The sequence below is a fragment of the Peromyscus maniculatus genome, chromosome 6 (genome assembly GCF_049852395.1).
Source record: "Peromyscus maniculatus bairdii isolate BWxNUB_F1_BW_parent chromosome 6, HU_Pman_BW_mat_3.1, whole genome shotgun sequence".
Taxonomy (NCBI): domain Eukaryota; kingdom Metazoa; phylum Chordata; class Mammalia; order Rodentia; family Cricetidae; genus Peromyscus; species Peromyscus maniculatus.
In genome coordinates, this window is record NC_134857.1 from 41,769,930 (window position 1) to 41,797,495 (window position 27,566).

At 38.9% G+C, this 27,566-nt stretch overlaps 2 protein-coding genes across 12 annotated transcripts in view; one reads left to right on the top strand and one right to left on the bottom strand.

Moving 5' to 3' along the window:
- The window catches only part of Med12l (mediator complex subunit 12L), a 346,663-nt gene that overhangs the window by 255,685 nt on the left and 63,412 nt on the right, over positions 1–27,566 (top strand). For all 11 annotated transcript variants that reach the window (XM_076574135.1, XM_076574139.1, XM_076574140.1 and 8 more), the window contains 5 exons: positions 16,295–16,442; positions 21,352–21,470; positions 22,054–22,197; positions 23,721–23,884; positions 27,114–27,245. In XM_076574135.1, coding sequence (XP_076430250.1) covers positions 16,295–16,442; positions 21,352–21,470; positions 22,054–22,197; positions 23,721–23,884; positions 27,114–27,245 — 707 coding nt within the window. The remainder of the gene's footprint in view (positions 1–16,294; positions 16,443–21,351; positions 21,471–22,053; positions 22,198–23,720; positions 23,885–27,113; positions 27,246–27,566) is intronic.
- On the bottom strand, positions 6,491–9,486 carry P2ry12 (purinergic receptor P2Y12). The gene is made up of 2 exons (XM_015988152.3): positions 9,348–9,486; positions 6,491–7,678 (listed from the first exon to the last, which is right to left on the bottom strand). Exon 2 carries the CDS (start codon positions 7,665–7,667, stop codon positions 6,624–6,626), a length of 1,044 nt encoding a protein of 347 aa, XP_015843638.1. The 5' UTR covers positions 7,668–7,678; positions 9,348–9,486; the 3' UTR covers positions 6,491–6,623.

Genomic DNA, 27,566 nt, shown 5'->3' on the forward strand with positions numbered 1-27,566 from the left:
TACCTGGCCTTGGGGATTTTTTGTTTGTTTGTTTGGGAAACTTGTAATGATTGCTTCTATTACTTAGGGGTTTTAGGTCTATTTGTTTTATCTGGTCTTGATTTAACTTTGGTTATGTGGCTTCATCTTGAAATATCTTGCTTTTCCATCTATGGTGATTGAAAGTTTTACTGGGTATAGTAGTTTGGACTGGCATCAGTTGTCTCCTAGTTTCTGTAAGATATCTGTCCAGGTGCTTCTGGCTTTTAGAGTCTCCATTGAGAAGTTGCGTGTAATTCTGATGGATCTGCCTTTATATGTTACTTGGCCTTTTTCCTTTGCAGCTTTTAATATTTTTTCTTTATTCTGTATGTTTAGTATTTTGATTATTATGTGGTGAGAGGACTTTTTTCTGGTCTCGTCTATTTGATGTTCTGTAAGCTTTTTGTTCCTTTATAGACATGTCCTTCTTTAGGTTGGGTAAATTCTCTTCTATGATTTTGTAGAATATATTTTCTGTGCCTTTGAGCTGGGATTATTTTTCTTCTATTCCTATTATTCTTAGGTTTGGTCCTTTCATGGTGTTCCAGATTTCCTGGATGTTTTATGTTAGGAATCTTTTAGATTTAACATTCTCTTTCACCAATGAATCCATTTTTTCTATCATATCTTCAACCCTGAGATTCTCTCTTCCATCTCTTGCATTCTGTTGGTGATGCTTGCATCTGTAGTTCCTGTTCACTTACCCAGATTTTCTGTTTCCAGCATTCCCTCGGTATGTGTTTTCCATATTTCTTCTATTTCAATTTTCAGGTCTTGACCCCTTTCCTTCACCTGTTTGATTGTTCCCCCCCCCCCCTTGGCTTTCTTGGAATTCTTAAGGGATTTTTTTTTTTTATTTCTTCCAAGTTTTTTTGTTTGTCTTTTCCTTGATTTCTTTAAGGGAGTTTTTCATTTCCTCTTTAATGGTCTCTATCATCTTCATAAAATTATTTTTAAGGTTGTTTTCTTGTGCTTCAGCTCTACTGGAATGCTCAGGTCTTGCTGTCCTAAGATCACTGGGTTCTGGTGGTACCAGTGATCTTAGGATTGCCCTTTCTGTTATTGAATGTGTTCTTAACTGGCATTGAGGCATCTGGATTTGGGATGATTATAGGTCTGAGTGTTGATTCTTTCATTTGCCTTCGTTGGGTGAGTGTTTTGTTCCTTTGTTTTCTGTTTCCTCTCTTGTCTTCTGGCCTGGTATCCAAGGGTTTGGGTAACTGGTTAGTCTTCAGGCCCATTATGATATCTCTGCTGATGTTTGTGGGGCCTTGGTTGCCTAGATTCAGCATGGCCTCCTGTAAAACTTAACTCCTCTTCCAAAGTTGGAGGCCAGAATATGGAAAGAAGTAAAGGTGCTGCTGTTCTTCTGACTGTTTCGTGCTGTATTTGGGCCTATACAGTCTGCTAGAGTTGTGGGGATGGCATAGCCAGGGGAGGATGTTGAGGTGGATGGGGTTGAGGGGCAGAGTGGGTCTTGGGGGAACAGAATCCAGTGGGTGGTAGCAGTCAGCTGGCAGATGAGTCACTGACCTGCTTGCCAGATGGTGGGGACTGCCCATTCTCTAATTCTTACTAAAATATTTAAGTCAATTAAAAAATTATAAGTAAAATACACTGTGCCATGTAAGTATAAATTTATATTATCAGGACATATTTCCTTTCATTTACGTATTGTCTGTTTACTTTCCTTCTGGAAATTACCTTCTCATGTTCTCCCCATTTTGCTAAATCCATCCATTTCTTCTTAGTGATTGTGATTACAGTTGTATTTCTACATCTTCAGTTCCCACTGATGACTCTAATTCCACTGTGGACATTGCTTAAAAACTATGGAATAGCCACACATGTGGTGAGAAATTTCTGTCTCTGAAGTTTTATTTCTTTTGTGAAAGTGGTGATTCAATGGTTGGCAGATTATATTTTTTAAATATTTTTATTTTATAATTAATTTAAGTTTACATATCAGCCACAGATTCCCCTGTCCTCCCTCCTCCCTCCTCCCAGCCTTCCCCCCAATCTACCCCCCATTCCTACCTCCTCCAAGGCAAGGTCTCCCCTGGGGAGTCAGCTCAGGCTGGTAGATTCAGTTGAGGCAGGTCCAGTCCCCTTCTCCCTGCACAGAGGCTGAGCAAAGTGTCTCAGCATAGGCCCTAGATTCCAGAAAGTCAGCTCATGCACCAAGAACAGGTCCCAGTCCCAGTGCCTGGGGGCCTCCTAAACAGTTCAAGCTCATCAACTGTCCCACTTATCCAGAGAACCTGGTCCAGTTCCATGGGGGCTCCTCAGCTATTGGTTCACAGTTCATGTGTTTCTGCTAGTTTGGCTATTTTTCCCTGTGCTTTTTCCAATCATGGTCTCAATATCTCTTGCTTATATAATCCCTCCTCTCTCTTGCTGATTGGACTCCTGGAGCTCTACCTGGGGCTTGGCCATGGATCTCTGCATCCACTTCCATCAGTCACTGGATGAGAGTTCTATCATGATAGTTAGGGTATTCAACCATCCGATCACCAGAGCAGGTCAGCTCAGGCACTATCTCAACCATTACCAGTAGTCTATTGTGGAGGTATCTTTGTGGATTTCTGGGGACCTCTCTAGCACACTGCTTCTTCCTATTCCCATAGGGTCTTCATTTATCATGGTGTCTCTTTCCTTGTTCTCCCACTCTGTTCCTGATCCAGCTGGGACCTCCCGCTCCCCTAAGCTCTCTTTCCCCCGACCTTGCCTTCCATTACCGCCCCCCTCCAGTTTGCTCATGTAAATCTCATCCATTTCTCTGTCGCTGAGTGATCCCTGTGTCTTTCTTAGGGTCCTCTTTCCTAGGTAGCCTCCCTGGAATTGTAAGTTGCAGTCTGGTTATCTTTTGTTTTACATCTAGTATCCACTTATGAGTGAGTACATACCATGTTTGTCTTTCTGAGTCTGTGTTACCTCACTCAGGATGATATTTTCTAGTTCCATCCATTTGCCTGCAAACCTCATGATGTCATTGTTTTTCTCTGCTAAGTAGTACTCCATTGTGTATATGTACCACATTTTATTTTTCCATTCTTCAGTTGAAGGGCATCTAGGTTGTTTCCATATTTTTTAAAGGGCAAATGTTTTAAGTGATTCAGGCCGAGTGGTCTTTCTTCCCACAGCCCAGCTCTATTGTTGTGGCACAGAAGTCTTAGATACACTGCTTGCACAGTATTGCTGTGTTGTTGGGAAGCCTAGCAGTGGACATTGGAATTCTAATTTCCTATACAGTCCATGAAACACAAATTTATTCTTAAAATATAAAAAGTATATTTAGACCGTAGACCGCTCATAAACAGGTGGTGAGCTGGGATCTGTAGGTAGGGCCTGTGGTTTGGGCAAGGCCTGCTTCATATGCTTTCTGTGAGAAATCTCTGAGGAAAAACTCCAACCACTAGCATCCTCAAGCCTGGTAAGCCACTGAGCTATGGGACAGGACTACATTTTATTGGCTCATCTTTTCAACAATTCACAGATACCAAGTTTGGTTTCACTTAAAAAAATTAATTGGAGATGTGGTCTTTACTTATGTCAGAGTATTTGCAGCTGGCAAAGGTGACATGTTCTGTGTAGAGTAGGCATTTGATAACACTGAAATTTTAGACTGTTGGTTTTGGGGAGTTCATTTTACTTTGAGACAGGGTCTTTCTAACCCTGGCTGACCTGGAACTGGGTATATAAACCAGGCTGTTCTTGATCTTGAAGTGATCTTTTACTTGACCCACTGAGGCTGCAATAATAGGCATAAGTCATGTCTGTCTGTCAGACTGTCCTGAATATGTTCAATAGTGGAGGAGTATGTGGTGCCTATTATTGCCTTTCAGTAAAGAAACCCAAAAGTGTGATTTAGGGCTTAATCCAAAATTTTATGCTGTATATATGTAACTATAAAACATAGGTAATTCCACAAACACCTTGCAGGTTTTTTTCGTTGTTGTTAAAATCTCATAACCCTATCAACATTATTTGTCTGTCTCTTGTAGAAAAAGAACACAGTGAATTAGGATAGCCACAAAAGGAGAATTGTTCAGGTAGTCTGTTTCCCCAGCAGTCCCTCATCACATTCACGCTCAACTCATGAGACCTTGATGAAGAGCTTTCACACACTTCCTGTTCTACACTTGGATGGTTTGGGGGTTACTGCTGCCCTTTATTTGTCTCATATGCAAAATAAAGTTTGATGGAGACAGTTGGCAGCGAGAGTCTCCTCTGTTGCCCAAAAAGGGTGTTGTAGACGGAGAGTGAGTACCGTGGCAGAAATGACAATGGCTGTTTGTTCTGTGGTCCGTGTCACAGACTGTGTCCTCTTTTTATTACAGTGCTGGAGATTGACCCTGGGTCCCCAGCCTTCATATGCACATTTTTCAGTCTCTACCTCCATCTCCAACATCTTGTTCTCACTGTAGCAGTGCCCGAGTAGGAAGTGCAGCCACTAGGGAATACTCGCCACATTAAGAATTACATATCCTTAGTTTTGTACCAAAGTGTAAGTTGAGAAGTTGTGTTGGGTTTGGAAAACATTATTGAAGTTCAACAAACTTACCTATACTAGAATTTACCCTTTTCATTTATTTCACATGATATTTAGATGTTATTATCTATACCATCATTTGTTGGAGAATCACCTCTAAGGAGCATCAATAATTGAGATAAATGCTTGTGGATTCCTGGGAATTTCCCTAATGTCAGGTTTTTCCCTAGCCTAGTAGTGGCTCTCTCTATTGAGATATCCCTGTAATCAGATTGATGAATACCCTAACTGTCATCATAGAGCCTTCATCCAGTAACTAACGGATGGAGGCAGATGCAGAGATCCACAACCAAACACCGGGTCAAGCTACAGGAGTCCAGTTGAAGAGAGAGAAGAGAGATTATATGAACAAGGGGGGGGGGGTCAAGGTCATGACAGGGAAATCTACAGAGGTGCTTAAGGACACTAGACTGACAGCTGTGTGGCCTGTATGAGACCAAACTAGGACCACTGCATGTGGGCAACAGTTTTGTAGCTCCGTCTGTTTGTGGGACCCCTGACAGTGGCACCAGGATCTCACCCTGGTGCATGTGCTGGCTTTTTGAAGCCCATTCATGTGGTGGGATGCCTTGTTCAGCATTGATGTGGAGGGGAGGGCCTTGGTCCTGCCTCAACTGAAAGTGCCAGGTCTTATTGACTCTTCATGGGAGGCCTTACCCTTTCTGAGGAGTGGATGGGGGTGAGTTGGGGGAGGAAGGCGGAGGGGGGACTGTGGTGGGTAAGTAAAATGAATAAAAAATTTAATTAAAAAATAATTGAGACAAATGATTTGAACTTTCATACATTGAATATTTTGTCCATATTAAAGCTGTCAGATATGACCCCAATTTGGACATTATTGCTTATATGCATAAATCGAAGTGTCAAATCTACCCAATGATTATGTACCAGTTCTGTGTTTGATTACTAATAAAAAATAAAAATAGCAACTATGAAATACATGAAACCTGACTATACATCTCACCCCCTTTTAATTACATGAGGACTTAAAATCAGGATGTGATTTTTTTTTCTGAAGAGACTGAAAAATAATACGTCATAAAACTGTACTGGCCACAGTTCTTAAATACATTTACTGTTTAATATAGGAGAAGAAGTTTGAGCCATTGTCTCTAAACATTTGAACAAAGAAATTCCAACAAAACAATACAGAATAAATGCAATTTTTATATAATACACGTGATTACAAACAGGTAATGTCAGATAGTTCAATTGCTTTCTTATTAGTAGATGTAAGGTGCAATTTGGTAATTATAGCTACTTATTTTTTCTTTCTAAGCAGTGTTTTTGTCATTCAAGCAGCAGCCATTTCCAAAGCCGATTAACAAAGATAAGTGCCAACGATGGCACTGTACTGAGTAACCTCAGAATCTTAGTGAAGTTGCTTTCTCTAGTGTTAAGGAAGTAGTAATATATTTTCTTTTAAATATTAGAATGTTATGGAAGTTTACACTTAAGTTAATGGTTTATTCACTATGTCTGTTCTTTATGGAAAGATACATCTTTAAACCTCTACCATCTTAGTGAGCATTTATACTAATTCAGGCCTCATCCAATGCCATTTCATTTGGTTTAAGTGTCTGTGGGGTTGTTGTCCCCCCTGTTACTATAAATGAGAAGTCAGTAGTTACTGTGCTTGATGTATCAGGTCAGGCATAAATTTTTCACTTATTACAAAAATAATACTGATTGGTAATGGATTTTAAAATGCCAGTGAATGTTACACTTCATGATTGCTCAATTTGCAGAAACTGGGTAAGGCATTAATTCTTTGTGGGTTTGCTTGCAGTATAGCAATAGGATGCTGTTTATTTTACTATACCTCTGCAGATAGTATTTTCCCTTGTATTTTAAGATGGCATATATATATATATATGCGATATATCTAATATATATATATATATATTAGATAAAGATTATTTCCCTATTTTATTGGTTATCTAAAGAGTCGTTAGCTCAGCTTCTTTTAAATGAGTGTTACTATTTTTGCGTGGTGATTTCCTCAGAGGAGTCTGCACACTACAGACTGAAGCAGCCCTCAAGTCACATTTTACATTGGGGTCTCCTCACTTGGGTCACCACTTTCCTGTCCTTTCTTTTTGTTTTCTCCAGAGGGTGACATAGCATTAGAACACCTCAGCATACTTGTCAAGGAATTTCGGAAAGACTTGCAAAGAAAAAAATATATGAATGGGTCAAGGCAGGCGTTCAGGGACGTCAGCCACAAGGTGCTCTCCTTCACATAGAACAGAGTGTTCTCAGCAGCGCAGTCAAAGACAGACCGCGTTTGGCTCAGGGTGTAGGGAATCCGTGCAAAATGGAAGGGAACAAAACAAACAAAGAACACAGCAATGATGATAAAAACTTTGATATTCACCTTTTTCTTGGGAACTTTGCCTACACCTCTTGTTCTTACATAGGACCTATAGAGTTCTTTTGTAATAAGACTGTAACAAACAATGACAATTAGGAAATTAATCCAGAAAATGACTTGACAGATGTAATTGACTATTTCATGCCAGACCAGTCCAAACTCTGACTTTAAGAAGGAACATTTCTTTATGTTCTTGTCCTCTGGCCTCCTGTTGGTGAGAATCATGTTCGGCAGTGAGAGGAAGAACATGAAGGCCCAGATGACAACAGAAAGAATCTTTGCACCCAAGAGGTTGCTGGGGTTGGAAGTTTTAAATGGCCTGGTGGTCTTCAGGTAGCGGTCAATGGTTATCAATCCAAGGAATGATATACTGATATACATTGTGAAATAAAACGTGACAGAGGTAACTTGGCACACCAAGGTTCTCAGAGGCCCGGCTCCCAGTTTGGCATCACTGAGAATTTTGAATGGAAAAGTTAGAATCATGAGAAGATCAGAAATGACTGTGTTCTTAAGGAAAATAATGAAGTTGGATTTACTGCGGATTTGAAAGAAAATCCTCATTGCCAAGCTGTTTGTGATGAGTCCGGCGAAGAACAGGACAGTGTAGAGCAAGGGGAAGAGAACCTGAGTTATCTTGTAGTCTCTGCTGCACAGGGTGACATTCCCAGGTATCAAGGTGGTATTGGCTGCAGTGGCGTCAACCCCAGGCATCTCCATTGTGCTAGCTCCTAGAGTAGAGAGGGGGTGTGAGTATATTTAGTCACAGGTCACTGGTTTGGTTGTTATCTCTATATGTAACTTTCAGAAGCACAAGGTTGCTTAAAACTGGAGTTTTTATCTTTATGGTGGCAGTTGGTAGAAATTAATAGAAAACTGAATTCCTGGATTTTCCATCTAAACAAATATTCCATCTCTAGCCAATTAAAATGCTATGAAGTGCATTGCATGATGTTATGGGAGCCTTGCATTTGTTGTTGATTTTTTTTTCACACTGTCATCTTAGTGTCTGCCCTCCTCTATGTATATAGGAAGACATGCTAGTGATGCTTTGTTTATATTCCCCCTCAGCTTCTTTCAAGCCTTGTTACCTTTTGTTTCTGTTTACAGCTCTCTTTCCTTCTATTCCTATGTTCTTGGTTTCATTCATTCATTCACTTTAGTATCATTGATAAATTCAATGGAAAAGTGATTGATTATGCGTTAGAATTATAAATGAAATACCAATCAAAAAATTTCATATGAAATCACTGTTGGAAAGTTTATTCAATAAAATAAGTAGTAAATTGTAGAAAATAAATATCCAAAATATTTCTGTGTTTTGGGAAGTGTTTTTGGCTGTGCATAGTCAGCCATGCAATCTAATATTAGCCTTACAGAGACTCACTGTTTACTCTGGAATATTTTTACCCATATAGTTCTCATTTTCAAGTGGTTCATTATGTTTGAAGTGTGTGTATGTTTTTTGAATATCATTGTTTGAACCCTAAAACGGTAACAATAATAGAAGGCAGCAGCAACAGCATTTGTATATGTAACCATTACTTGACATTTCTCAAAGCAGTCAGAGCATCATTCCCAGGTTTATGGTGTATTTAATGGTAGCTAAAATAAAATAGCAGAAATTGATCCTCCTCTGATCTCCTAGGTTATCACACAACAGACAACTCAAGGAAGAGTAGCAGTTGACTTAAATGTGTTCTGTATGGCATCTAACTTGAGATTTAAGATGGAATTTAAAGCTTTTCAAATTTCCATCAAATAAATGAGATGATTTCTCATAAAATACAATTCCTCATATTCAAATACAGTTAAAAAAAAACCACATAACTCTCATATAAGACCTAACATGATATATAAAGATAGCAGATATTCGCTCCAAATGTCAACGGCATCCTTTAATTACTGAAAATTGCACAGTTAAGAATATCACCTGGTGTATGACCTCTGCTCTCAGCACCTTATTCAGCACCTCAGAGGTAAAGAAGGAGAACCACTGAGTTCAGCCCTTTTTGCAATCACTAGTTCCTTTTATGGACTCATTGCTAGATTGTTCTGGCAATTCTACCTTAGGAATGCTCATTGTGCACAGCAGGTAAACTATTTAACAACTCTCTTAACATTGGGAAATCCCGTTCCTTTTGTTTATATTTAATTTTCATTTCACAGTCAAAACATCAACATTCCTCCACGTTTAGCATATTTTTATTGAAGAACTTAATGTCCCATATCGCTAAGACTTGTATTTTGGTTTTTATTAACTTTTAATGCTATTCAAAACATATGCTTCTGATTTTATTAGTTGCTATATAATGTTTTCTATTTTAAGAACAAAGTTGGAAAATATGCATATACTTCAGAGTGTAAGTATAAATCTATCAAGTGATCATGTAACATTACCTGGTTATTCCGTTGATTTTGAAGGATTTGGGTGTCTCCAGTAATACTAGTTAGTAGAATTTGCAGGCTGGCATCTGGTGTTTCTCCTCAGTCATGTAGGTTAGTTGCCAATGCCTTCTGTGATAGAGAATCTGCTGAGTTTTCAGCGATGCAGTCTGGAGTGTTCTAGAGAGAAATAAAGGGAGAGGGGAAGGAAGAACATCCCAGTAAGAGATTACCTTCCACTGCACATTCAAAGCTGTGCAGACACTGAATCTGTCTGGTTTTAGGACTTCTGCTTTTATCTCTTGGGAAATAAGGGGGCAAAGGTGGCTGAGAACTCATCTTTGAAAAACAGTTTAAGATAGTGTGGCTTTTATCTAAAACCTGTCATAGAATCAGTAAGTTGCAAGTTTTTTTTTTGGGGGGGGGGGATTTTCCATGCAAATAAATGATAAATCCAAGTTGAGATGAAGTCTTCTAAATCTGTTCCCAGGAGAATGTTGCAAGCTTGCTTTTTCAGATGTCTGTTCACCTGAAAACATACTGTGCTCAAAGTGGATGATGTGTGACTGTCTAACAAGTAATTCTATTATCTCAAAATGTGTGCTTCCTTAGGGATGGTAAGCCTTTTGCTCCTTGTTTTATCCTAGTTCATAATGTCATTACCTAAAATCTGTGTTTGATTAACGTCTTTGTGGGCAAAACAGCATCATCCCATTATAAATTATCAGACTCTCAAATTAAATTAGGAAAGAAAGCAGTTGTATCCATTGCCAGCCTGATTGCATGAAGCAGCCTTCATGATTGACCTGAATAGAACTTAATAAATGAAAAATGCTTTTTGTAGTTTTGAGTCTGTAGGTAAAGCTAATATTAAATTAAATCACCTTTGTATCACTGTTATATGCAATCCTTTAACTTTTATACTAACAAGGCAAAAGATACATTTGGAGTGAAACTGTAGGATAAATTTGTTACTGCTTTATATTTATATTAATATTTCTGACGTCTGCACTTTGTGAAAAAGAACATGCATTGTGTACAAGCACAATATTTCCAACTGAAATGGCTTTCTGTTAGCAGTAAAATCCCTTGGGTAGATGCCTCTACTAGGAAGATATACTTTACTTATTCTGAAGTTTGAGTGTGTTAAATCTATTTAATGGTGTGAAAGTGTGTCATGGCAGCTCAGCATCACTTCAACATTTCTTTTTTTAGGATGTGCATTTAGGGAACCTACCTAGCCTCCATGAACCACAGACCCCCATTTGTATTTAATTTTCCTTCCATGTGATGCTCAGGCACACTAAAGCATGAGGACCACTGGATTAAATAGACACAGGGCATTGTTACCATCAAAATTCGAAATGAAGCTATCAATTTCACTCACTTCAGCAGTATTCAGTTACATACAAACTGCAATTTTTCCATCACCTAGAAATAAGAATTGATTTTTTTTTTAAATTTTTGAAAAGTCTATGTGGTTATTCTTACCTTTATATAAACAAAGCCAATTAAACTGTTCTTACTTGCTGATTTAGGTGTCTGAAATACTTTTTAAATAGAGCTTTATGATTCAAAATAATAGTTGCTAAAATTTGTTTTTTTATACTGCCATGAATAAACTCACTTTTATTTTATCATCAATTTTTGAATGAAGGAAACTGAGTAGAGCAGTCAGGTTAATTGGAGACTCCATCCCAACCCATGTTGTCTGGTCCAGAGCCACCTTTGTTTCTGAGACTCTCCCCGTACATCTCTGAGGTCTCTCTCCTCTTCAGGGCCCAGTGAGAACAGAATGGCTGAACTCCCTTTTATCAAATAAGCATGTTACTTGCCTTTATACCCACTTCTAAACTCTAAGATATTTATAGTGTTTCTGAGATCTCTGTTAAAACAAATATTTGGAAGGAGAATTACAGGTTACCGTTAGTGAATCAGTCTGCCACATTAAAAGAAATTCAACTCAAGATTCCTAAGTTATATGTTTTTACTAAGAATGTAGATTTTTCAAATCCCTGAAACATTCTCAGTAGGGATTTGAAGAGTCAAAAAAACTTTGACTTAAGCCTGCTTAGTCTCTCTTCAGATTTTAAGTGACAGCCACAAACACCTCTGTCTGAACCTTCTCATATTTTCTCATTGGGGACAACTGCCAATTTCCCCTTTGGTCACCTGACCATGAATGTCACAAAAATACTTAGGTGGAAAGTATTTTATCCTAAAATTCTGTATTATTATATAGCATAATTAGCTGGGCACATCATCCTCTCCTGTCAATAAACAGCATCATTACATATGCTTTAAAATAGTATTATTGGGAAATGAAATTTAATTTGATTATTTTGTGATCAAGATATTTTGGAAAATTGAGCAGAACTTTTATTTTAAATGGTTAATTATTTTGTCAAATCCATTGAAGATAATACTTTCTGTTCATCTGAAATCTGTTTAATTCAGATAGCATTACTCTGAGGCCAGGAAGCCATTTCTTGAAGTGCATGTGGTCCTTGTGTATCTATGTTTGGGTAGAAGAATGAAGATGTAATTAGATATTTGATTATCAGTTGGGATCCTTCAATTCTAATGACTTTTATCATTTTGGTATCAATGAATTTTTTGACTGAACACATTATATTGGGGCATCACTCTATTAGCCAGCTTAATTTTTTTTTTGGTCATAGTAATTTAGCTTGTATAAATAATAGCTTTCAAAAATAAGCATTCTTGGACATTGTAAATATTAAGCAAGAAGAAGGTTGTGTCTTATAATTCAAGTATCTGCCAGCCTTGTCTTTGCTTGAAAGAAGAGAAATAGTGTATTGTGAACTCTGTGCTACTGGAGAACAAATATTTCCTTTAGAAATGTTTTTTTCTTGATTTGTAAGAAAGGGTACTGTCACTTAGGCAGTTACTGATGAAAAGAAGCTGCCAATTTTCCTGTCCTAGTAACACATTCTCTCGCCATGTGCACATCCATTCACTGTTCTAGCCACAAGGCTTACTACTGATGGAACATTTGTCTGAGTTACTTCCTGAACAAAATTATAGGGTTATAGTGAAAGATTCAGCTGAGAGATGCCATGGTTAATAGCAAGTTTTGAGGGTTTTTAACTTTTTTTAAAAATAATTTACATTTGAAGATATAAATGCTTGCTTTATTTTTGTTTCTATTGTGTTGTTGTTGTTGATTCATTCATGTAGAGCTAGTGCTAGAGACTGAACCCAGATCCTCCCAGTTGCTAGGCAACTGCTCTGGCATTGAGTCTTACTCCCTGTCCCTAATTCTTTGTTTTTAAGACTTGGTTTTTACTGTGTTCTCAGTGATGAGGTGGGGCATTGTATTCCATTTATCGTAGTGCATGGTGGGCTTCCACTTAAGTATTCAAATATACAAAGTTAAAGTGTGACTTCTATGTATTGTTTTATAAGGACACTTGCATGTAATTCATCTGCTCGTTGTAAGTTTTCCAGAGAAAGGAGCATGTTCAGAATGCTTTTTAAAGACCTATCCTTAATTATTAACTAATTCTGATATTCTGTGCTAAATGAATCACTGTAGAAATGTCAGAATGTAAGATCAGAGGAAGGAGAACACATTACTCCAATGACCTCAGCTTCTATCATCACACACTATGAGACATACACTTTATAAGCACATACATTTTGGCCATTATTCTTAATGTTTATTTTGAAGAAATCAAGATGACTTAGAGCAGACCTTAATTTGGCCAACTCCATTATTTCTTCCTGAGGATGTCTGTCTCAGAAGTTATTATGTTTCTCCTTTGCTGTTGGAAGGCCAATAATAGTTACTACTATTTTCCGGATAACTTAAGGAAGTCAGTAAGGTCTTCTCCCTGTCGAACCCATCCCATCTCCTTGCATGCTGTGGAGTGGCTCCATTACCTCTCTCTCCATCAGGACTGTGCCTCCTGGGTCAGTCCCCCAAGCACACCAGTGGCTGGCTGGCTTCAAGGTCCTCACTTCTTCGTCCCCATGCGCTGTTTTCCTGAAATTTCTCTCCCTGTGCTTGGGTAAGGCAGTGTCCTCGTCTTCCCTGTTAATCTAGACAGTGGCCCATTGTTCCCCCCTCTCATCAATAATATGCTCTGTAAACTTGCTGTCCATTGAAGGCGTCCTTGTTTGTGTCATCATTGGAATCAGGAGTTGGCCGTTTATGACTCAAATCAAGCGTTCTTTTTTAAAGTCTTCCTGCTCAGCTCCTAGTAAACCCCAGTCACTTCTTCTCCGCCACCCCTGCCCCGCACTCCTTCCCCAGCAGCCCTTACTTCAGCCCACTGCGTCCTGCTGTGCTGTCTGCACAACCACTCTGGAGAAACTCCTCTTTCGAGGTATACACACGTTTTTAGTAAAATAATAATAATAACAACAACAACAACAACAATAATAATAACAACAACAACAACAACAATAATAATAAAAAGTAAAAACAGACGTGACACCTCAGCTGACCCCTTACCTCCATTGGTCCCTAGTGGACCGTTGGTTGATGGTCCCTATTGTTGTGTCTCCCAGCCTGATTTCTAGGCCTTGCATGGCTAGAGCATCTTAGTAAGTAAAGAAGCACAGATGTGCACATCCTTCAATGGCTTGTTCCTGTTCTCCACCATCTTAGCTACCTACTTTTCTCACCTAAGTAGAAAGTGGAAGTTTTGCATCTCTCTCAGGACTTAATGCTGTCCTTACTGCCTCAGCTCTGACCACCATTAGTGCCCACATCAAACCAAATACTCATTAACCGTACGCTTTCTTGTTTTATCCCCAACAATTTTTTTCAAATCAATTCAGTGAAATCCAGTGTTGCGCACATTCACTCATTGGACCCTGATGTCTGATACTTTTCTATATCAGGTACCCATTAGATTCTGCTTTCTGTTCCTCATCCCCACAACTAAATCTTTGTTCACCACATAAACATGAACTTTCTATTGGTCTCTCACTTCTTTAACTTTCTTAGCACTTTAGCAGCCAACTGTTTCCTACAAAACAATGATTTTTGTCTCATTTTCTTCCCTTCAGTCCTCCATTAGCCGTGTTTGTTCTGTATTCTACTGACTTCCTTTTTGCTTAGTATTCTCACCAGGCATTAAGGGCCAACTTGGTGCTTACTAAGGAGAATAATGGTGGACTCAGAAAGACAACCATTGATGACAAAGAACAACAACCTAGAAAATCAATGATTTCTACCTAAGGAACGCTCCAAACTCTTCTTCCCCTTCCTAGTCCCTGTGTGCTAAGCACACTGATGGACTCCTAACACTCTACTGGTAGGCAGATGTGAGCAATTGAGAGCTTGCATTTTAGGTGGCAGGAAGAGCTTAAGCAGGTCTGTGGGAAACGTTGATTAATGCAGTACAGTGTGGACTCTGGGTGTGTGGGGGGGAGTGGGAGTCTAGCATGTGAACAGTGAGTACCGTGTGTGTGTGTGTGTGTGTGTGTGTGTGTGTGTGTGTGTGTGTGTGTGTAGTGTAGTGTTCTAGGGCATTGCATGTGCGCATATGTCTCGCTTATTCTCACAATAAATAGAAGATGGCATTACCCTCTTCTTCAGAAGAAGATTCTGGGACGAGGAACTAGGTTTTTTTTACCCAGGATTATGGAGTTTGTTGAGTGTCATGACTAAGATACATTCCAAGCTCTCTCAGCCCTAAGCATGGTATACTATATGGCTGTGGCTGTCCTGTGTTGTTATTAGTGTGTGGATATTTTATCTTTCACCATCCCAGTTTGGACCTCTATAGGTCTATTTGGACAATTGGAACATTAAAAATTAGCAGAGGGATATAAAAAGATAAGTCAACAGGAAATGGAAATGTGTATTATTTCTAGTCCAGTGTCATTGAATTGTTACCTGAAGACAAGTGTAAATGACAGAATTGGAGAGTGAACATGGTGCTTCCTCACCAGCTGCAGGAGCATGGTGTTTGTTACTGTATGAAGAGAACATACATAATTCTGTGGGTAACACTGCAGTTCCCCACTTCTGAAGGGTTTGACTGTGGCTAATGATAAAACATACGCAATTTTCTTCCCCAGGGAGGAATTCTTTAGGATAAGAGGTGAGTAGGAAGGGGATACCTTAGTATGGACAATGTTATACAAAGAGTAAAAAAGAGGGAGATATATTAAAAGATCCAACTGAAAAATAAATAACTTCATTCAGAAAGTGGAAAACAAAAGATGTCAAGGAGAAATTAGCATTGAAAAGTTTGAGCCAATCCTAGGAGTTAGGCTACCCCTTGGACAGTTACAGCTGGCTAAGGGTAATCCAGCTCAGTGCTAGATTCATGTTTATTACTCAGTGACTCAGTAATTTATTTTCTTACAAGGAAAAAACAGTAGAGCTTGGATTTGCCATGATCATTGGAGGAGTCAGGTCTAAATGGAAGAGTGATAGTGAGCATCTCAGATTATGTATTTCTAGCTACTTAGCTTATGCCTAATGAAATTTATACTTTACTTTTCCTATCATCTGCAAATAGATACTAATATGTCTAATACGGTAAGTGTAGTATCTTTTTCTGAAGGCACTTGAAGGCCCTAGCACGATTTTTCTCCTAAATATAAAACACACACTATTGCTGTATATCTAAGACCAAGCTCACTAAGGAAATGATATTTTTCTTAAGGAAATAGTATCATCATTTTATGCCATGTTCAAATTTAGATAATGAAAAAATCTTTCAATAGCCAGAACTTACTCTGTAGGGTACGCCCACATCAAATGCTTCAGGTCAGCTGGCACTTTATTATTTTTTACTTTAGCATGTTCCAAACTGGAAAAACAGGGGTGTTGCCGGTGGAGGTTGAGGTGAATTGCAGAGCAGGCAGATGCCACCCCCACAAGCAGGCATGGAGAGGCTGTGATTAGTGTGTTTCAGGAGTATACACTGTACCCCCAGTCCTGCAAACCGGCTTCAGAGGCATTTGCTGTTTTTCAGGATGAGTCTTCAAGTCATGAATGTAACCAGCGCACAATCCTTCTCTATGGAGTCGGGAAAGAGCGTGATGAAGCCAGGCATCAGCTGAAGAAGATTACCAAAGATATCCTGAAAATCCTAAACAAGAAGAGCACCACGGAATCAGGGGGTAAGGAGCCTCAGTGCCCTGGCTCCCCTTGCATTTGTTTGTGTTCCCTGTTCTCACAGGCTTTATCAAAGTGGTTCACGTCACTGTCACCAGTGCTTCCTCTCTTGAATGACTGTCACACTGAAATATGAATAGGCACATTTACATAGTAAGGTCTTGTGTTCATTACTAGCAGCCTTTCTATTAATTCACCACCATCGGTAGGTAGATATAGTATGTTTTGTACTTTTTCCTGTGTGTACCATGTTTTCTGTGGTCATCCCCGTGGATGACGTACTGAATAATGAGATGAGGCACTGGCTGCAGACAGTCCTTTCTTTGCATGGTTTTATAAGCTTGTGGTTTTTTTCCTCTGTTCTCTCATATTTCATGTTGGATGCCAATCATGGTATAGTTGATGATTTCATGTTATTCAGAAGGATAATGGCGATACTAGTCATGGCTAAGTCTGTCACCAAATAATTCCAAGTGAAAGAGGCAATTTGATCTTTAATAATGCCTTTTTGACTTAGAAATTTCTTTCCCTATTCTTTTCACATAGTTTTTCCCCCCAGAGCTTTGCCCTTGTATTGTGTCATCACATTGCACAATTGGAGTCCTCTAATTATCTACTTCATATTTGCCTAATTACTCTTTTTGAGGTTTACATCATTTCATAGTCATGACATGGCACCATTTTATACCTTAGCACCACCACTGGTCTTTCCCTCTGTAACACTTCAATAATATAAAGGAGGAAAGGGTTGCATTTGGCCCGTGCAGAGAGCTCACTTTCCTATGTGAGGTTTTCCTTCTTGAGAAGAATCCTCTGGGAGCCCTTCCCTTTTTCATGACGTTAACTGGATAAACTACTAGGGCTTGCTTATGTATACTAGACTTTTCCTAGAAGTGGAAATCACTGAAGTAGATACTTTTTCTGCCATCAACGTAGGTGTACCTGCCTGAGCAGAGCAGAAGGACTACCTGTTTGTGTTTCAGCCTGTTTTCTGAGGGACAGCATCTGAGGCTTGGAGGACACAGTGGCCCTCATGGGTGATCTCCATCCTGTCCCCTGGCTCCCTTCCCTTGCCAGTTCAGGGCCTTCAAATACACCAGCATAATGAGAAATGACCAGGAGCTGAGAAAGGGAAATGAAATTGTCTTTTCCTGGCTTCTTGTCAAGCTTGAGCAAGAAACTGCTCTGTCTAAGAAAACTATTTATCAGTTGTGCTGTGTTCTCTCTCTCAGAGAAAAGAGGAAATGAGTTGCGTTAGAAGATTGAATTTAGAAGCCGTGCAACTTCTAGCAAAGGACATTCAAACCAGCTTTTGGTATATACAGTTGGAATGGGGGTACGAAGTGCTGATGCCTACAAGAGGCGCAGCCATGCTTAATTCATCAAATTGATGTAGAGGACCTTTGCAGATCTCCGAAATTTCTGGTTTAGAAAGACCAAAGGAGGTTGAAGGGGAAGGAAACAGTGTGGTGTCTTTTCTGTTGACCCTACTTCCTTCCTTCACAGTCGTGTTTTAATGCCAGACAATCACCTGTTCTGTCTCTGTACCAAACCCTTAAGTAGACAGTTCTTGCATATGGACTAAAAAAAGAAATGTTCCTGTTCAGCGTTTCAAAATATCAGTCACATAAACACCATTTCAAAGTGGTATCTCCAGAGGGGATTTTTTTTTCCTTTTCTCTATTTTAATGATACTGATTTCAGATACAATGTTATGCCATCTGATAAATAGTCTTCATTTTAAGCTATTATTTAAGACCTCATTTATATACCAGCAGCTAGCCAACTGTACTTGAGGCTAATGGAAATTTCTCCTGACACACACACACACACACACACCTACCTAACTCAGCAAAATGAAGACTAGTAAGAAAAAAAAACCAAACTCTTGGACTAGCATGTATTTTGTTGTTGGGATAACAAAACTTAGGTTTTTGAGGAACACTTGAAGATGCTTGGAGAACCAGCCCGGCTTCCCCTCGGGGATTTCTTTTGTTGTTACAAGTTGTCTTTTTCAGATAGGGTTTTCTGTTTTCCAGGCTGGAATTTGGGGTTTACCCTGAGCTTCTGTTCCTCTTGCTTCTGTCTCTCTCATGCTAGGATTGCAGGCTTACACCACCATGCCCTGTGGATGTGATGCTAGGGCTGGAACCCAGTCTGTCTGCGTGCTAAGTAAGCACTCTGCCAACTGAGCTACCTCTGATCCTCCTAAGTTAAAGTGTAAATAACATTTCCAGTTCACCATCTGAAAGGTCAACGCTTTCAGAATTTAAAGGCCTATAATTTTAATGTAAAAGTTAAGGAGCAATAATGTATGTTATGAAAACAAGAAAATGGGTATGAAAAGCCTTTATATTAAAAGTGTAGTCCAGGCACTGGGGGCACACGCCTTTAACCCCAGCACTTGGGAGGCAGAGGCAGGCAGATCTCTGTGAGTTCCAGGCCACCCTGGTCTACAGAGTGAGTTCCAGGATAGGCTCCAAAGCTACACAGAGAAACCCTGTCACGGAAAAAAAAAAAAAAGTGTATTGTTAGTTGTACAAATGACATTGTAATCTTTCATTTTGAACCTCCACTAAATACCGGTATTATTCTTTCTAAATTGCAAGACTCAATTATATCTTTTCAGTTGAGCTCTTATGACATTACATATATCAGTAATGGAGCCTGTTTGCACAAATGAGCAAAGAAAAATGCACTTTGCAAGTTGTAGCAAGGCCTACTTCCTCAAGTCTTTTGTGTTTGTTTTCGTCTTCAGAAGACTGAATTAATGTATTAACTTCATGTTTTTAAGCATTTTGTACACAAGACAATAGGCCCAGCCTTTTCAGTTTTGAATGATACTAGGGAATTGAAAGCTAAACCAAAACTTGGATATGTCAAATTAACTTACGACACATATAAGAACAGCTGTAGAGAAGACCTCATCCCATGTTTAACTTGTGCTTATGAGAATAGATATTCTAGGAGAAGGAAGTTTCATTAATTCGATAGTTCTAATCTGTATTGTATTTGGTCTCATTTGACAGAAGTGGGATTTCAGCGTGTTTTACTAACACTGCTTTTATGTGTGTGCCTGTGTGTGGTGCCTGTGAAGGTCAGAAAACAACTTTATGTGTCGTTCTTCCAGAGCCCTCCATTGTCTGTCTGTCTGTTTGGAGACTTGGTCATTTACTGGCTCGTAACTCAACAACTAGTCTGTACTAGCTGTCCTGTCTCTGCCTCCCAGTGCTGTGATTACAGGCAGGTGTCACGGCCCGGCTAGCACTGGTTCTTAAGTGTGGGTTCTGGGATCTGCACTCAGAGCCTTGCGCTTACAGGGCAAGCGGTTCACTAACTGAGCTGTCTCCCCTTTCTGATGCCCGCACATCTTGCTGAGGTATTTGTTCTGGTATCACTATCTGTTGTATTAAATTGAAACATGACAACTAGGTTTGTTTCTCTATTTGACTTACTGTTCAAAGTGAAGTCTACTTTTGATGTAATTTTCTAAGGCATTACATTTGCCATTAGCAAAGTATTGTGGAATAGCATGGAATATAGCTGACTTCTTATGCCTTACGTAAAGAAATAAAACACGTGTGTTGTCTGAACTAATGTTTCCCACGTGAGACTGAGTCATAGAGCTCTTTCTGAGTTGCTGCTGACCTGTTAGCACACAGTGCTGGTAGATAGACAATCTGTAGCCCAACCGTTAGGTTTTGTTTTCAAATTTGTCTTTGTAAATACATAGATGCAGTCCTGTTTCTAGGTACTTCATTGTAATTTTGCATTTTGTTCTTAGCTGTGAAGAAAAACAAGAGTTCCTTCAAATGAGCAAAATTGTGTAAATTTATTTATAAATAAATATTCATATATATTTAATTGACTTAGAAAAATACCTGAGGTGAGTCTAAAAGCCAGTAAAATAGCTCAGTGGACAAAGGAACTTGTCATCAAGCCTTATGACCTGAATTTAATTTCTGAAGGAGACATTTCCTTCACATTTTCCTCTGATCTCTCCACATGTTTCATGGTGACTGCATATGAACACAAAATAAAAAGTAATACATAATTTTTAAAGCCTAAAATATGGCCTGTTTAATCATAGTGGGCCTTGATGCTCCCTCTCCGTGGTCATTTATTGTCGCTGTTGTGTTTTAAAAGTCACTTAATGATTAATGTTTATATAGACAATTTATGATAGCCAGAATCTAGTCATTATTCACTAGAATTAATAAATAATGTTATATATTGGAATAATGTATGTGAGAATTATTAAATTTTCAAACAGATTAAAATTACCTCCACAATGAACCAATTTGAAAACATGATGTTGAGTGAAGGTTTCCACCCATTCAAGATGGAAGATGTCCAAATCTTTGTCCCCTGGGGGAAGCAGAGGTGATTTAGAGAGGTATATAGGTAGACTTCTGAGGTTTTATTTCAATATTTGGATCTCATTCTGTTTTGTGACAATGCAGAGTATATATGCTTTCTTTTACATATGCTATACTTCAATAAAAAGTACCATAAAAAGCTGGGGACAGGGGAGGTAATTTAGTAACATGCCATGACACACATAAAAATAGCTGGGCGTGATGGAGCATGCTAGAGCAGATCTCTAACAATGTGCTGGAGCAAATTACAATTGCTGAAGGAGGGCAGGGGAGGGGTGTGACTGGATACAGGCGGATCTCTTCTACTCCTTAGCCAGTCTAGCCTACTTGGTGAGTTTTGGCCAGTCCCTAATAAAATAAGATAGTGATATCACCTGAGGGATGACACTAGATGTTTTTTCCTCTGGCCTCCGTACACAGATGTAATAATAGGCGAATATGCACACATACATACATACATACATCCAAAAAAGTATCTTTAAAAACATGAAGAGCTTGATTTCAGAGGAAAGTAACACATCTTGTGTTTATTTAGTTGGGGATGAAGGACAGAAAGCCAGGAAGAGCAAGCAGGAAGTTTTTCCAACCCCGGAAACTGTGTTCACGAAACTCCAGCTCCTCTCATACTTTGATCAACATCAAGTGACATCTCAGGTAGCCATTCCAGACTGTTTTCTCACACGTTTTAAATAGTTCTACTTCCTTAAAAATCTCAAACAGTGTATTTCGAGCCTTAATTTTTATTGATGTACCTTGTAGACTTGGAAGCTTCTCAAGCTTCATTTTTAAGTGTCAGGTTGCCTCCTTCAACATGTGTTTTTTTTTTTTTAATTTAAGTTATACAAAAATAATTCCTAATGTACTTATTTTATGATATGCTGACCCAATATCACTATTGGCGAAGGAGAAACCTGTTGATGATTTAAGTAAAATACTGTGAAATTGAGAAGAAATCCATTGTTCTTCAGTTAACATGTCCGTGTGTCTGGTGATTAATACTTCTGGGTGCTTCCCCTTTGGTGTCATCAGTAAATAGATTAAACTGTAATTTGTCTTACTTTTTTTCAAATCATAATGAAAAGAATGCTCATTTGTATATGTTTTGATTTCTGTGGAAACACATTCTAATTTCTAAGTAGAATCCCATGAATATGTGTTACTTTAAAAATCAAAGTAATTTATCTAACTGAAGCGTCACCCAGACTATTGGTGATTTTCCTTGCTTTTGTCTGAGCAGATCTCTAACAATGTGCTGGAGCAAATTACAAGCTTTGCATCTGGAACGTCCTATCACCTCCCTTTGGCTCACCATATTCAACTCATCTTTGACCTCATGGAACCAGCACTGAACATCAATGGACTCATTGACTTTGCAATACAGGTGTCAAAGAGACTGTGTCTTTCTCATATTTAGGAAACCAAACCTACCAAACATTAAAGAGCTTATCTTGTTTCTTTAAATTTTCTAGTTGTTGATTTAAAAGTCAGGATGTCACTCTGTTGTTCAGCTGGTCTGAAACCTCCATCTGAAGTGAAGTACTCCTCTGAGTACCTGAGGCTTCAAGCTTGTGACCTGGCTTAAATTTATTTATTTTCTATTTTTTAGATTTATTTTATTTTATGTGTTGGGGTGTCTTTCCTGCATGCATATGTGCACAATGTGTGTGCCTGGTGCCTGTGGAGTTCCAAAGAGGTCATTGGTTCTCTTGGAAGTGGAATTGCAGATGCTTGTGAGACATCATGTGGGTGTTGGGTACTGAACCTAGGTCCTCAGAAAGAGCAGACAGTGCTCTTAACCATGGAATCACTTACAAGTCCCTTAAATTTACTTTCTAACTTGTATAAAAATATTTAAAAAATTGTAGGGTTTCTGGGGCACTATATGATGCTTCAAAACATGTATGTGTTATTTATATTCTTTATATCAAGTTAAACATATGTGTGTCCTCAAACATCATCTCTTGATGTTAGAAACTGTCAAGAGTTCTTTTCCCTTTAATTTTGCTAGATATAGCGCTTGCTGTTACCTGCAATCATCCTGCTGTGTTATACGAGAATCCCTCACTCCTATCTAATTGAACTTAGTGTCCAATGACTAAGCTTTTCCAATCGCTTTTCTACCCCAACTCTCTCTGTATTGGAACCATGTCATGCCTGTGAACATGCACCACCTTCACTGTATGAAAACTGTTTCCAGTACCTAGTGTGTTTGGAAGTGTTTGAGACATTCTGAGTTAACAGTTTTCCTGTTAGGTCATAATTGGTGCTAGTAACACACCTGCCATTTAGAACTATTTTGGCTTCAAGGGTTTTTTGTTCTTGTTGTTTTGTTTTTGAGTCCTTATTATTTTGCTTGGGGAATGATGAAATACTGTTTTCTCTGTAGTCAAATTTATCAGTGAAAAGCAAAAATGACTTCTAAAATAGTCCTTATAATTTCATTTGTCCCACTGTAGTTACACACATTTTAGTCCACTTATTCCTTGTGTTAATGAATAAACATTAGGCTTGCTTTTTTATTGTATACTAGCTCCTAGCTTTATAAATAAGAAAGTAGTTATTACTTGCTTTGCATTCAAAAGAAAGAGAAAAGAACAAAAACAAAAAAAAAAAAGGAAAAAGAAAAAAATAATCATTTTGTTCTTTAAATTGACCCAGTCCAGGATTTTGGGCTAGTAGAAAGTTTGGGTAAGCATTTCAGCACTATTTATATCCTGGTTGTATACAAACTAGTGTCTAGACAGAAGAACATTTGTTTAAATTAGAAAGGGCTTCAAAGCAAATAGTTGCAAAAGTTGGTGTGTTTTCTGAAGCCATGTATAGAACAGTACATTAGTGGTTCATTGAAGGGGTTTCCTGTTGTTTTGTGACCTACATTCTCTTCACTGGCTTTTCCTGTTGCAGTTACTGAATGAACTGAGTGTGGTGGAAGCTGAGCTGCTCCTGAAGTCTTCTAGCCTGGCAGGAAGTTACACTACAGGACTGTGCGTCTGCATCGTGGCTGTTCTCAGGCGGTATCATAGTTGCCTGATCCTAAATCCTGATCAGACAGCCCAGGTGTTTGAAGGGTGGGTATATAAGTGGCATTGTTTCTTTCTAATCCTAAAAGGTAGAATTCATAATAAAATACAGTGATTTGGGGAGAAAAAAATTGTGCTGAGTTATAAGAAATATATTTGGTTTTACACTGTTGGTTTGAAGTAGTGATTTTTCTTTTTCTTTATTCTTTCATATAATACATCCTGACCTCAGCCTTCCCTTCCTCTCTTCCCTTCTCCTAGTTGCTCCCTATCTCCCCTCTTCCTGAGATCTACTCCTCCTCCATTTCCTTTCAGAAAAGAGCAGGCCTCCCAGTCATTATCATCTGAATATGGCATAACAGGATGCATTAAGACCAGACACACACACTCGTTTTAAGGCTGGATGAGGCATCCCAGAAGGAGGAAAGGGATCCCATGAGCAGAAAAAAAGAGTCAGAGACACCCCCACTTCCATTGTTAGGAATCACATAAAAGCCCCAAGTTAAACAACTTGGATACCATTTATTTTGACAATTTAAATGTCTTATTAAGTAGTCAATGAAAACGTACCTAAAAATAGTTTTACGGAAACTATTTCCTAGAGAAGGAGCTATAAATAGAGGAAGAGTGTGTGATTGCCTCTGTGTTTACTTGTTGCTCTCCTCTCCATCTCCTTGTCAGTCACAGCCCTCTTCTCTCTGCTGCGTAGCATCATGGCTTACTGACAACAGTGGGCACAGCAACTGTGCATCTGTTCTCAGTTTATGTGTGAAGAATCAGACACCAAATAAGCTTTGTAACACACTTGCACTGCAGAAACTCACTCATCATCGTCTTCCTAATTAACGAGAGCTGCCTGCTTGTGTCTGCTAGACAAGGGCTCACTCTACTGTCACCTGTGAAGGTGGCCTGAGTCATTGCCTAGTGTATCTGCAAGACTGTGTTTAAGAGACCAAAGAAATGCGAGGAGCTCTTGGTAACCTCTGCACACTTCTTGTTGCCCACTCCCCACCTGTTCTTCCAGGCCCTTTCAGAAGAAAAGACAGTCTGTTCGTTTTTTTTCTCCCATTTCCTCATTTGTCTGTTTTTCTCTGTGACCTTAACACATGCATTTAATTTATAAGCAGTATTTCTTGAGTGGCATCATTTTTTACAGAGGCTTTTCTTAGAAAACCAAAAAAGGTTTGCGTGTATTAATAGTACGTGTAGCTTAAAATCTCAAAAACCTTAAAGCGTGAGGAACTATGTGTGTATATAAGGCTGCACTTTTCTGTCATTTAACAGGTGCAGAGTTTGGAAGTGATGTGCCCAACATCACAGGACTAATAAATCTTGAAAATTTTCACAAGAATTATTAACTGGAAGTTGATTCATTACTGTTTTATCAATACTATTTTTTTAAACCATTCATTCAGTTTTTAAATAATTCATTTAATAACTCATTCAATGGTCATGAACTCATACTGAGTTGGAGAAAGTATTTTTGTTTGGTTGTTCTTATATTGTTAGTTCAAAGTTGTTTTAGTATAATTTATTTTTACATTTAAAATATCTTATTTAATATTCACAAAATCCTATTTGGCTTAACTTTGTTATATTTTTACCTTATGAACAATTCCCTAGTTTGCTTTTTGTTGCTGTGGTGAACACCATGACCAAAATCAACTTGGGTAAAGGATTTATTTCAGTGTATAGGTTATAGCCACATCATTGAGGCAAACCTAGACAAGAGCTCAAGGAAGGAATCTTGGTCCAGGAACGGTATTGCTTACTGGCCTGCTTCTTTGGCTTGCCCAGCTTGTTTTTCTGTATGTCCCAGGACCATCTGCCTAGAGATGGCGCAGGCTTCAGTAAACTGGACCCTCCTATGTAAATTAGAAGTTAAGTCTCGTCCCCCGGGTCCTTCCCAAGTGACTCAGGGTCCTGTCAGGTTGACAGCTGACTCTAACTATGGCACATAGTAGGGTATTCTTTTCACTAAAATCATAATCAGCTCCCCTCCCCCCCCCATATGACTGGGAACATCAGATCACAGTTTTTATTTCTGGCAAGTGCAACCCCTACTGTAGGATGAATTCGGCCATCAGTTGTATTTGTTTATTTTAGTCACAGGATAATTCTTTACTTTCTATGTCATGTTGGGAATGTTGGCTTCCGTATAACCAACAGACTAAGTCCTTGCTTCTCTCTTGAACTGCCTGATCCTTGCATCTGTTGCCCTCTTGTATACTCACCAAGTGGCGCCGTCTGGTGACATTCCTTCAGACTGGCTGTTCCTTCATTCTCCTGGCATCCATCTCTGATGCTGGAGAATTCCTGTCCCTAACAGGCCTGTATATGGCAGACTGCCTCCTGCTGTTCCTAGTCTGTATTCTGAAGGGTGCAGAGTGGTCCACACTGTGCACAGGGGAACCTAATCTCCCCTTTCCTTTCTCTGCTCAGATCACGTCACCTGATAGCCCTCTGTCCCGTGAGGGTGGTGAGTTGGAAGATTATTAAACCCTTTGCAGGGTTTGAGTCATCTGTGATGTTATTGGTGACATGTTATGCAGAGACCTGTGTCAGATACTTGGTGGTGGTGGCGTCAGACATGTGTATGGTGGATCACAGGTGTTCCCTTCTATGCCATACTGCCTTCCATGTTGTATGAACAGAGGAGTCCATGGTTATGAATGGAGGACAGTGGCTGTGGTATTGATACTTTGGAAAGAAAGGCATTATTATAAAGGATGCCTCTAAAGAGAATGGACTTTTATTTTTCACGTAAGATAAACCAGGATAAATTTGCCTGTAGTTAGGATAAACAAGAGAAATGGGATTCCAAACTATGAATTCATCAAGTTCAGCAGATTCCCTGCATTGAAGAATTGTTTCTTTCCAAACTAGTGAACTTGACAGTTTTTGCCAACCGATTGAATTTGGGAAACGTTGTATTGCCGTGAACTTTTCTGCCTACCCTTTCCTTGTGTGTTCTAGTCATAGCAGCTTAAGTCCCATGTGCACCAAAGTGCTGGGGAAATCCTTTTATTACTTTTGTTTCTTACTGTCCGTGATGTTTCTGAGGTTTTTGTTTTTTTAAAAACCTGTCTAGTATTCAGCATAACAAAAATTGATGTTTAATAACTTTGTATTTTTATGAACAACCAGGCTTCTTTTTTGGATGTCGGATACATATTTCCAAGTACTAGGTAGACACATTCTCACTTTAAAGATTTCATCAATTACTCACATACTATCAAGGCATGTGCCTTTTTTACCCCTGTGTCTCTGTCCTCAGGTTGTGTGGCGTGGTGAAGCATGTTGTCAACCCCTCGGAATGCTCTTCTCCTGAAAGATGTATCCTGGCCTATCTCTATGACCTCTATGTGTCATGCAGCCACCTCAGAAGTAAATTTGGAGACCTTTTCAGGTGAGCAGGACAAAAGCAACAAAACACAGACATGGCCACGTCTGTGTTTGTTAATGATCCCATTGCTGCTTACATCCTATGTGCTAATGTAACTTCATCTAAAGTATTTGATCTTCTCAACTCATGTAAATAGAATACTAAAATACCTAGTGACAATAAGTATGTGATTACAGGATTATTTTTAGGTGACAAACTACACGTCACCCATGAGAAAGGATCTCTTATTTAAGATTTCACATTCTTTTAGAAGTTTCAGATAAGCCTTATTGAAGTCATGTGAAAATTTTGGTATATGTTTCTATTTTAATTTAAAATAGAATT